Raw genomic sequence first — 11906 nt, 5'->3', positions numbered from 1 at the left:
AGTTAAGGAAAGTGTTAGGAGGCTTCCTAGAGGAGTTAAGGAAAGGTGTTAGGAGACTTCCTAGAGGAGTTAAGGAAAGGTGTTAGGAGGCTTCCTAGAGGAGTCAAGGAAACGTGTTAGGAGACTTCCTAGAGGAGTTAAGGAAAGTGTTAGGAGGCTTCCTAGAGGAGTTAAGGAAAGTGTTAGGAGGTTTCCTAGAGGAGTTAAGGAAAGGTGTTAGGAGGCTTCCTAGAGGAGTTAAGGAAAGGTGTTAGGAGGCTTCCTAGAGGAGTTAAGGAAAGGTGTTAGGAGGCTTCCTAGAGGAGTTAAGGAAAGGTGTTAGGAGGCTTCCTAGAGGGGTGAAGGAAAGGTGTTAGGAGGCTTCCTAGAGGAGTTGAGGAAAGATGTTAGGAGGCTTCCTAAAGGAGTTAAGGAAAGGTGTTAGGAGGCTTCCTAGAGAAGTTAAGGAAAGGTGTTAGGAGACTTCCTAGAGGAGTTAAGGAAAGGTGTTAGGAGGCTTCCTAAAGGAGTTAAGGAAAGGTGTTAGGAGGCTTCCTAGAGGAGTTAAGGAAAGGTGTTAGGAGACTTCCTAGAGGAGTTAAGGAAAGTGTTAGGATGCTTCCTAGAGGAGTTAAGGAAAGGTGTTAGGAGGCTTCCTAGAGGGGTGAAGGAAAGGTGTTAGGAGGCTTCCTAGAGGAGTTGAGGAAAGATGTTAGGAGGCTTCCTAAAGGAGTTAAGGAAAGGTGTTAGGAGGCTTCCTAGAGAAGTTAAGGAAAGGTGTTAGGAGACTTCCTAGAGGAGTTAAGGAAAGGTGTTAGGAGGCTTCCTAGAGGAGTTAAGGAAAGGTGTTAGGAGACTTCCTAGAGGAGTTAAGGAAAGGTGTTAGGAGCCTTCCTAGAGGAGTTAAGGAAAGGTGTTAGGAGACTTCCTAGAGGAGTTAAGGAAAGTGTTAGGAGGCTTCCTAGAGGAGTTGAGGAAAGATGTTAGGAGGCTTCCTAAAGGAGTTAAGGAAAGGTGTTAGGAGGCTTCCTAGAGAAGTTAAGGAAAGGTGTTAGGAGACTTCCTAGAGGAGTTAAGGAAATGTGTTAGGAGGCTTCCTAGAGGAGTTAAGGAAAGGTGTTAGGAGACTTCCTAGAGGAGTTAAGGAAAGGTGTTAGGAGCCTTCCTAGAGGAGTTAAGGAAAGGTGTTAGGAGACTTCCTAGAGGAGTTAAGGAAAGTGTTAGGAGGCTTCCTAGAGGAGTTAAGGAAAGGTGTTAGGAGACTTCCTAGAGGAGTTCAGGAAAGGTGTTAGGAGGCTTCCTAGAGGAGTCAAGGAAACGTGTTAGGAGACTTCCTAGAGGAGTTAAGGAAAGTGTTAGGAGGCTTCCTAGAGGAGTTAAGGAAAGTGTTAGGAGGTTTCCTAGAGGAGTTAAGGAAAGGTGTTAGGAGGCTTCCTAGAGGAGTTAAGGAAACAGTGTTAGGAGACTTCCTAGAGGAGTTAAGGAAAGTGTTAGGAGGCTTCCTAGAGGAGTTAAGGAAAGGTGTTAGGAGACTTCCTAGAGGAGTTAAGGAAAGGTGTTAGGAGGCTTCCTAGAGGAGTCAAGGAAACGTGTTAGGAGACTTCCTAGAGGAGTTAAGGAAAGTGTTAGGAGGCTTCCTAGAGGAGTTAAGGAAAGTGTTAGGAGGTTTCCTAGAGGAGTTAAGGAAAGGTGTTAGGAGGCTTCCTAGAGGAGTTAAGGAAAGGTGTTTGGAGACTTCCTAGAGGAGTTAAGGAAACGTGTTAGGAGACTTCCTAGAGGAGTTAAGGAAAGTGTTAGGAGGCTTCCTAGAGGAGTTAAGGAAAGTGTTAGGAGGTTTCCTAGAGGAGTTAAGGAAAGGTGTTAGGAGGCTTCCTAGAGGAGTTAAGGAAAGGTGTTAGGAGGCTTCCTAAAGGAGTTAAGGAAAGGTGTTAGGAGGCTTCCTAGAGGAGTTCAGGAAAGGTGTTAGGAGGCTTCCTAGAGGAGTCAAGGAAACGTGTTAGGAGACTTCCTAGAGGAGTTAAGGAAAGTGTTAGGAGGCTTCCTAGAGGAGTTAAGGAAAGTGTTAGGAGGTTTCCTAGAGGAGTTAAGGAAAGGTGTTAGGAGGCTTCCTAGAGGAGTTAAGGAAACAGTGTTAGGAGACTTCCTAGAGGAGTTAAGGAAAGTGTTAGGAGGCTTCCTAGAGGAGTTAAGGAAAGGTGTTAGGAGACTTCCTAGAGGAGTGAAGGAAAGGTGTTAGGAGGCTTCCTAGAGGAGTCAAGGAAACATGTTAGGAGACTTCCTAGAGGAGTTAAGGAAAGTGTTAGGAGGCTTCCTAGAGGAGTTAAGGAAAGTGTTAGGAGGTTTCCTAGAGGAGTTAAGGAAAGGTGTTAGGAGGCTTTCTAGAGGAGTTAAGGAAAGGTGTTAGGAGGCTTCCTAAAGGAGTTAAGGAAAGGTGTTAGGAGGCTTCCTAGAGGAGTTAAGGAAAGGTGTTTGGAGACTTCCTAGAGGAGTTAAGGAAAGGTGTTAGGAGGCTTCCTAGAAGAGTCAAGGAAACGTGTTAGGAGACTTCCTAGAGGAGTTAAGGAAAGGTGTTAGGAGGCTTCCTAGAGGAGTTAAGGAAAATGTTAGGAGGCTTCCTAGAGGAGTTAAGGAAAGGTGTTGGAGACTTCCTAGAGGAGTTAAGGAAAGGTGTTAGGAGACTTCCTAGAGGAGTTAAGGAAAGTGTTAGGAGGCTTCCTAGAGGAGTTAAGGAAAGGTGTTGGAGACTTCCTAAAGGAGTTAAGGAAAGGTGTTAGGAGGCTTCCTAGAGGAGTTAAGGAAAGGTGTTTGGAGACTTCCTAGAGGAGTTAAGGAAAGGTGTTAGGAGGCTTCCTAGAAGAGTCAAGGAAACGTGTTAGGAGACTTCCTAGAGGAGTTAAGGAAAGGTGTTAGGAGGCTTCCTAGAGGAGTTAAGGAAAATGTTAGGAGGTTTCCTAGAGGAGTTAAGGAAAGGTGTTGGAGACTTCCTAGAGGAGTTAAGGAAAGGTGTTAGGAGACTTCCTAGAGGAGTTAAGGAAAGGTGTTAGGAGACTTCCTAGAGGAGTTAAGGAAAGGTGTTAGGAGGCTTCCTAGAGGAGTTAAGGAAAGGTGTTAGGAGACTTTCTAGAGTAGTTAAGGAAGGCGATCACGGTGGTACAGCAGTGGGACCACACTGATAAAGGATTGTAGTTGGTCTTCCCTCCACCTTCCTCAGTAGAAATCCAGCGTTGCCCCATCCAAGATGGCCGCTCCGAGTAGCACCAGCCAATGAGGCGTCTCCATATATGATGTCTAAGGTTCCTGGACCGTCACGACTTACCTCACCTACCGAGGCAGCAGGGACCAGAGCTAACAGCAAACACCCTAGCGATGCTAGCTGGGTTCGACAAACAAAGGTGGTGTTGGTGAAGGTCTGCTCTCTGCTCAGTGCACCTTCCACTTCAGCTTTGTGAAACATTCCTTCTATTTGTGAAAATGTTTTTCATTCCTTTTTTCATGAAGCGTTTTTATGAATACAACAAAGGTTATACAAATTTAATATTGGTTGTTGGGAAAAATGTATGTGTTACTTAAAATGTCTAAAATGTTTTAATATCAATGCAAACCACATAAAATGGAGAGTCAACAAACAGTTGCTTTATGTCAAGGTGCTTTTCTCCTAACTGCTGATAAAGCGGTAAAACGAGTCAGTGAATGGATTTTCACACTCAAACACACACAGATACTCAATATCATAAATAGTACTTGGATTGAAATCCTTTAAAAAGAAATGTTTTATTAAACTTAAATAACTAGTTCTGTATGAAAAGCCCTATTTTAGCCTTTCAAAAGAATTTTGGATCATTACTAAATATTGTTGTTTGAGAAAATGCAAATCAGCATTTCAGCAGTCCAAACATCTTTATCATTAAATGAAGTTCGTGTCTTTCCGCTCCTGCAGTCACTCTGACCTTTTTACTCACTTCCGTTATACCTTTATTTTCCAAACCGTAAACGGAAGTGCTCCTCTGTTCCTTGTTCGCTTCCGCGGCGTCTTTACGTTTGGTGTCCGCTGGCGCGCGCTGTCATCGTTCCGTCACACACACACACACACACACACACACACACACACACACACACACACACACACACACACACACACACACACACACACACACACACACACACACACACACACACACACACACACACACACACACACACACACACACACACACACTCCAGTGTCAAACATCCTCCAGCAGCGCGAGCTCGCGGCTCCACCATGAGAAGCGTCGCGCGCTCACCTTCATGCTTCATTCCGCGTTGTGGGACGAGATGCGTTGAAGGTACGACGGGACGAAGCAGCTTTCATTCATTTGACAATTCATGAATTATTTCAGTTGCGTTCTTTTTATGCTCTTCAATTCCTGCGGATCTATATTGTATTTAAAGTATCTGAATATATTTAACGACGAGATCATCCGTGTGTTTTTCCTGCTCCTGCTCTTCTCGCGAAAAGTTATCCGGCTGATGGTGTTTACGTAACAGCTGGCCAGATGTTCCAGTCACTGACAGGCTGAGAACAAATCTCTAATGCTCGACCCTGCGATGACGGCGCCGGTTGTCTTTATTTATTCACTATAAATTCACGATTTAACCACAATGTTCTGTTTAATTCCCATTAAAAAAAAAGATCCAACGCGCTGAAAAATGTCACAAAGTAAAAGTAGTAAACGGAGTGTTTGGTAGGTTATTGCTGTTTGGTGACGTGTTTCATCATTTCCCTTTAAATTTTGCCATTTATTATTGGAACGAGCATTTGTGGGATGAGCAGTGACGCCTGGATTGTTTGTCTAAAGGAAAATACATCTTCTGCTGTCAGGCCACTAGATTGTAATGGACACTGGTGGAGGGTGGAGGCAGACAGGTGGAGCAGGTGGAGGCAGACAGGTGGAGCAGGTGGAGGCAGACAGGTGGAGGGTGGAGCAGGTGGGGTTGTCATTGCTCCGTCTCATTTTGATCCCCGACAACATTTCAAGCTGCTGATCAGCCGGAGTCAGAAACCAGAGAGACGAACCACCAGGACGAGTCACAGAACAAGAATGACTAAACTGACTGCAATGTCTGATAACTGACGTGTGGTCATACTGCTGCTGGACACTGACTGCTGGACACTGACTGCTGCTGGACACTGACTGCTGGACACTGACCGCTGCTGGACACACTGACTGCTGGACACTGACTGCTGCTGGACACACTGACTGCTGCTGGACACTGACTGCTGCTGGACACTGACTGCTGGACACTGACTGCTGGACAGAGACCACACACTGTTGCTTCACCTTTATTAAACACTACACACACACACACACACACACACACACACACACACACACACACACACACACACACACACGCTACACACACACACACACTACAAACAGCTACACACACAGCAACATACAGCTACACACACAGCTACACACACAGCTACACACACAGCTACACACGCAACACACACTACACACAGCAACACACACCTACACACACAGCTACACACACAGCTACACACACAGCAACACACACCTACACACACAGCTACACACACAGCAACATACGGCTACACACACATCTACACACACAGCTACACACGCAACACACACACACACACTACACACAGCAACACACACCTACACACACAGCTACACACACAGCTACACACACTACACACACATCTACACAGCAACACACAGCTACACACACAGCTACACACACTACACACACACATCTACACACAGCTACACACACAGCTACACACACAGCTACACACACACTACACACACACTACACACATAGCTACACACACAGCTACACACAGCTACACACACATCTACACACACAGCTACACACATAGCTACACACACAGCTACACACACAGCTACACACACACACACACTACAAACAGCTACACACACAGCAACACACATGTACACACACACTACACACACATCTACACACACACTACACACATGTACACACACACTACACACACTACACAAAGCTACACACACTACACACACTACACAAAGCTACACACACTACACACAGCTACACACACTACACACACTACACACACATCTACACACACACTACACACACAGCTACACACATAGCTACACACACATCTACACACATAGCTACACACACACAGCAACATACGGCTACACACACAGCTACACACAGCTGCACACACAGCCACACACATAGCTACACACACACTACACACAGCTACACACACAGCAACAGACACAGCAACACACAGCTACACACACAGCAACACACACCTACACACACAGCAACACACAGCTACACACACTACACACACACACACTACAAACAGCTACACACACAGCAACATACAGCTACACACACAGCTACACACACAGCTACACACACAGCTACACACACAGCAACATACGGCTACACACACAGCTACACACACATCTACACACACACTACACACACAGCTACACACATAGCTACACACACATCTACACACACAGCTACACACACAGCTACACACATCTACACACACACACACACACTACAAACAGCTACACACACAGCAACACACATGTACACACACACATGTACACACACACTACACACACTACACAAAGCTACACACATCTACACACAGCTACACACACTACACACACTACACACACATCTACACACACACTACACACCTAGCTACACACACATCTACATACACACTACACACACATCTACACACACATCTACACACACAGCAACACACAGCTACACACATAGCTACACACACAGCTACACACATAGCTACACACACAGCTACACACATAGCTACACACAGCTACACACACAGCCACACACATAGCTACACACAGCTACACACACTACACACACAGCTACACACAGCTACACACACACACTACACACCTAGCTACACACACATATACACACACACACTACACACACATCTACACACACTACACACACATCTACACACACATCTACACACACAGCTACACATAGCTACACACACTACACACACATCTACACACACACACACTACACACACATCTACGGACACACACACTACTCACCTAGCTACACACACATCTACACACACAGCTACACACACTACACACACTACACACACATACTACACACACCACACACTGCTCCTCCTGCAGTCACACACTACACACACACACTACACACACTACACACACTACACACACACACTACACACACTACACACACTACACACACACACTACACACACTACACACACTACACACTGCTCCTCCTGCAGTCACACACACACTACACACACTACACACACTACACACACTACACACTGCTCCTCCTGCAGTCACACACACACTACACACACTACACACACTACACACTGCTCCTCCTGCAGTCACACACTACACACACACACACACTACACACACTACACACTCCTCCTCCTGCAGTCACACACTACACACACACACTACACACACTACACACTGCTCCTCCTGCAGTCACACACTACACACACTACACACACTACACACACTACACACTGCTCCTCCTGCAGTCACACACTACACACACTACACACACTACACACTGCTCCTCCTGCAGTCACACACTACACACACTACACACACACACACACACACACACACACACACTACACACACACACACACTACACACACTACACACTGCTCCTCCTGCAGTCACACACTACACACACACACTACACACACTACACACTGCTCCTCCTGCAGTCACACACTACACACACACACACTACACACACTACACACACTACACACTGCTCCTCCTGCAGTCACACACTACACACACTACACACACACACTACACACACACACTACACACACTACACACTGCAGACCATTGAGTTTAACTTGTTCCTCAGTAAAGTCCTCGGTGGTTGTTGAGAACCTCCAGAGTGAAAGTAGTTAGTTTCACTTCCACAGCAGTGAACCCTTCAGAAGCAGCCGTTTGCTCCTCAGCCGTTCATCCTGCCGCCTCACTGTGAACCAGGAGGACGAGCCAGAGGTCAGAGGTCATGCTGCAGAGGGAATCCCACCACACGTCTGACAATGACTGTGAGGTGAGTCATTTATTTACATCTCTTTTTTTTCCGACAGGTTTTTTAACATAACTTGAGCTACGAGGATCCAAACTTTGACAAGATCACTTTATTTGTCATTCTACTTGTTGCTGAACCCTGCTGGTTCCATGAGCTCATACATGAAACCTCACCACACCATAGTTCAACCTGCATCATGGTTTTCAATCATAAACTATGAATGCATGAATCCCAGGTGGAAAACACGTCACCATGGAAACGGGAAAATGCAACTTTTTGAAAAAGCCACTGTGCAAGTGCGCCATGGCCGTAGTAGATAGTCGTTCTGCACGTGCTCAGTAGAGACGATCAGAACAACGTTTCCTCCAGAGGGTCACGACTCCTGGTCCAGAATCTCCTGGACTTGGTACTTTTATTTTGACGGTCACCAGAATAACAATCCCACTTGGTTGTCCACTACAATGTTGGGCTACGTGTACGCGGGCTGGGCCACATATCCTAAAATCTGTACTGTGGTAGAATTTGAAGCATGTGCAGTAAGGATATATATATATATAGTGATATTTTTTTTCTTCTGTGTATATATTTATTTACTGATTTACTTATTTATTTATTATATATATATATATTACCTAAAATTACTCTCTCACAACAAGGTTTAGAATCCTACAGGTCCGTCAGCGTTGTAACCGTCTCACTGTGCAATAAAAAGGAGGAGAAGTTTGTTGGAGTCATCCCAGTTGTTGGTCTGTGTCTCAGGTGGGGGCGAGCTGTGGGGAGGTGGAGAGAGTGTGTCGGTGCGACGCCGGTCCCTGGACTCTTCACTCTGAAGTGCACACGCCTACGTCGGTGAGTGCTCACATCGCCTCCGTCTATAATGGAGCTCTCAATAAGTGCCTTCAGGCTTCCCGCTGACCTGTTTCTCTTTGTCTGCCTTTTCTTTCTTTCTTTTTTTATCCTTCACTGATTGTCAATTTGGTGTCGGTCACTCTCACTTTCTGCCTTTTTATCTCTGTTGCTGTTCCCAGAACCCACTTCTGTGTGAACACTGTGGGAGGAGCAGGGCGATGGTCACCAGGTCCTCAGAGGGCTACGGCACAGAGGTGAGGGGTGTGTGTGTGTGTGTGTGTGTGTAATCAGGTGTATCTGTAGGAGTCTGCAGCTCTGACAGCGACTCTCAGTTAGGGGTGTGCGATATGGACAAAACATAATATCTCGATATTTTGGGGGATTTTGACGATAACGATAATTAGACGATATTCTTTAAATGTGTGTTTTTTACAGCCTGAGTTATAGCTCATTCATTGTTTCTAGTGGATGAAAAATGCTCCTTTTTATTTGTATTTGTCTGCAAGAGCAAACAAAAGCTGAAACATTTCCGACCAGGCACTGTATATCTGGGGTCCAGCGTATTCACAAGCTGTTTAAAGCCTTCTCTCTCTCCACCACCTGAATCGGCACCATTTCTTTTGCTATATAATTGGTGATAGCGTTTGTTACGTCTCGCCATCGGGTGCTTTTTTCGTCACGAGGCAGTTTTCTGTTGATTGAGTCGGCTAACGTTTGTCGGCTGTGTCGTGCAGCAGGTAGCGTTACCTTCGCCGACTTAGCTTTTTCTTTGGCAGCTAGCGTTTGACATTCTTCGTATTCCTTCGTGGGGTTAGTCCGCGAGTGGTGAAACAGGTTGGTTGTCCAGCTGCATTTAGCGTCAAACGGCTTTTCGACACACTTTGCAGATGACGGTCTTTTGGGTCACGTCAGTCTTTTCAAAGCCAAAGTACTTCCATGCAACTGAAGTCGATCCACGTCTTTGGAATTAAATCTTCTGAAGTTGGAGCGTCCGCGGGCGGTGTGTCCATGTTGTCTTTCAAATGTTTCTGTTTAGAGGCACGCTAACCTGCCGGGAACACGCCGGTGAGAGGTCATGTGACCTGCTGCGGTTTGCTGCTTTACGCAAGTTACGTAACTCTTGTTCAGTGAATGTGTGGGGTCTCAACGTGTGTTTTTAGTTGTTTTAGTGAAGTCATGTGCATACTCCAGAACGTACATTTGCACATCGTTAAAACAACAATGACGATGTGATCGTAAACGATGTATATCGCCCACCCCTACTCTCAGTACATGAAGGCTGAGTTCAGGAGGACGTTGGACCATAGAGGACTTTTATTCATTCATCACAGTTTATTTCTGGAATGTGTCCTTTAAGCCAGTGATTCCCAACCGGGGGTACACGGACCCCTAGGGGTACGCGAGGGTATTGCAGGGGGTACGCAGAAAGATTATAAATTAGCCTACAGTATCCACACACACAAAAAAAATAAATATATACTATATTATATTGTATTATATCATGAATTTTAGTAAGGCCATACGTTTATTTTCCATGAGTAGCAGTTCGTCCACAGTGATTGTAACACTACAATGCACATAATATGAAAAGACTATAAAGTGGCGCGCTTTAAAAAAAAAAAAAAAAAAAAAGGTTCACGCTCTTGCTGCGGGCGCGCACGATTCGCGAAGCTAGCTAACTCTAGCTGCATACCGACTGTAAACATGGATGCATGGCTAGGCAGGAGTAAACGTCCAGCTACCGCTACTGCTACCGCTACTGCTACCGCTACTGCTACCGTCGCCTCGGACGCAGGCACAGGGGAGCCCAGTGAAAAAAGGAATTATGAAAGACTTATGAAAGACAAGCAAGCGCAAGTGTCTCATTAAAAGGTATGTTTTTACACTCACAATAATTGTTTTATTTAAATGAGCAGTTGGATAGATAGAAAGACAAAGGGTTAAATATAAGTACACATTAAGGCGAATAATCACACACGAGAGAGGGGGTACTTTTCACATGGAAACCAGCTCAAGGGGTACACTGGTCAAAAAAGGTTGGGAACCACTGCTTTAAGCGAAGCTGAGTCGAGTAGAACTTAAAAAAACGAAGAATAACTCTTGTGATTGTGGTCTCAGAAGATACATCATGGTTTGTCTATCTGAAATCATGGCTTCAAATCTGTGTTCTTAATTCAGAGAGCCTGAGGCGATCTGACTGGGGATACAATGGTTCTCGGTAGAACATGGAGCTGCACGGTGCAATAAGCGCCTGTGGACCAGAGCCCTGCCAGCGACTTACCGTCCAGTGAGCGTTGTGGTACGGAGAGCCAGGGAAAGAGACGACACACTTTCTTCACCTCTGGGGCGTCGCTCCAGGTCTGGGGAGAGATTAATGCTGGAGAACCTTGACAAAGTGAATTCTGCATAATATGACTCCTGGAAGAAAGAGGACAAACTGAAGGGCTTTGTAAAAAAGAAGAAACGCTTTTTGAGTAAATCCACATTCATGCAAACAACGAAACAAGACCACGAGGGTTTTTTTTTAACATTTGGGTTGAATGAGGCCAAAACACTTATTGTTTGTGAACCTTTAACCTAGAACTGATCTTTAATATTGTAATAACAGCACTTCAGCTCACCTAAACAGGTGGTCAAGGGACTAACAACTTAAAACGAGACGTTTGAAGACAGTTGGAAAACCTCGTCATGCTCTCGTTTACAAACTTAGTTGAACATTTTGGAGTCAGAGAATCAGATTGGTACCACTTTGATATAAAGAGGAAGCCACTGCCAGATTAAGAGCCTCGGAGTCCATTAGTCATGTTTTGGACAGAACGTGTCAGTTGACTCATTTTAACAGTCGCTAAAAGCGACGCAGGAACACGCGGGCACAGACAAAAAGCCACCGTCAAGTGTTTTGTTTTTGGTTTGGTAGGAAGGCGACGATGTCGTCTGGGCTTTTT

At 45.4% G+C, this 11906-nt stretch overlaps 1 protein-coding gene across 1 annotated transcript in view; it reads left to right on the top strand.

Moving 5' to 3' along the window:
* Positions 1 to 8004: 8004 nt before the first annotated feature.
* The window catches only part of LOC308146873 (uncharacterized protein), a 9619-nt gene continuing 5717 nt past the window's right edge, over positions 8005 to 11906 (top strand). Inside the window, exons 1-3 of the mRNA XM_080518838.1 lie at positions 8005 to 8133; positions 8872 to 8961; positions 9141 to 9215. Of these exons, the coding sequence (XP_080374964.1) occupies positions 8089 to 8133; positions 8872 to 8961; positions 9141 to 9215 (210 nt within the window). The 5' untranslated portion in view covers positions 8005 to 8088. The remainder of the gene's footprint in view (positions 8134 to 8871; positions 8962 to 9140; positions 9216 to 11906) is intronic.

Source organism: Blennius ocellaris (assembly GCF_963422515.1).
Source record: "Blennius ocellaris genome assembly, chromosome: 23".
In the NCBI taxonomy this organism is placed as follows: domain Eukaryota; kingdom Metazoa; phylum Chordata; class Actinopteri; order Blenniiformes; family Blenniidae; genus Blennius; species Blennius ocellaris.
This window is presented reverse-complemented; position numbering and strand designations above follow the sequence as displayed.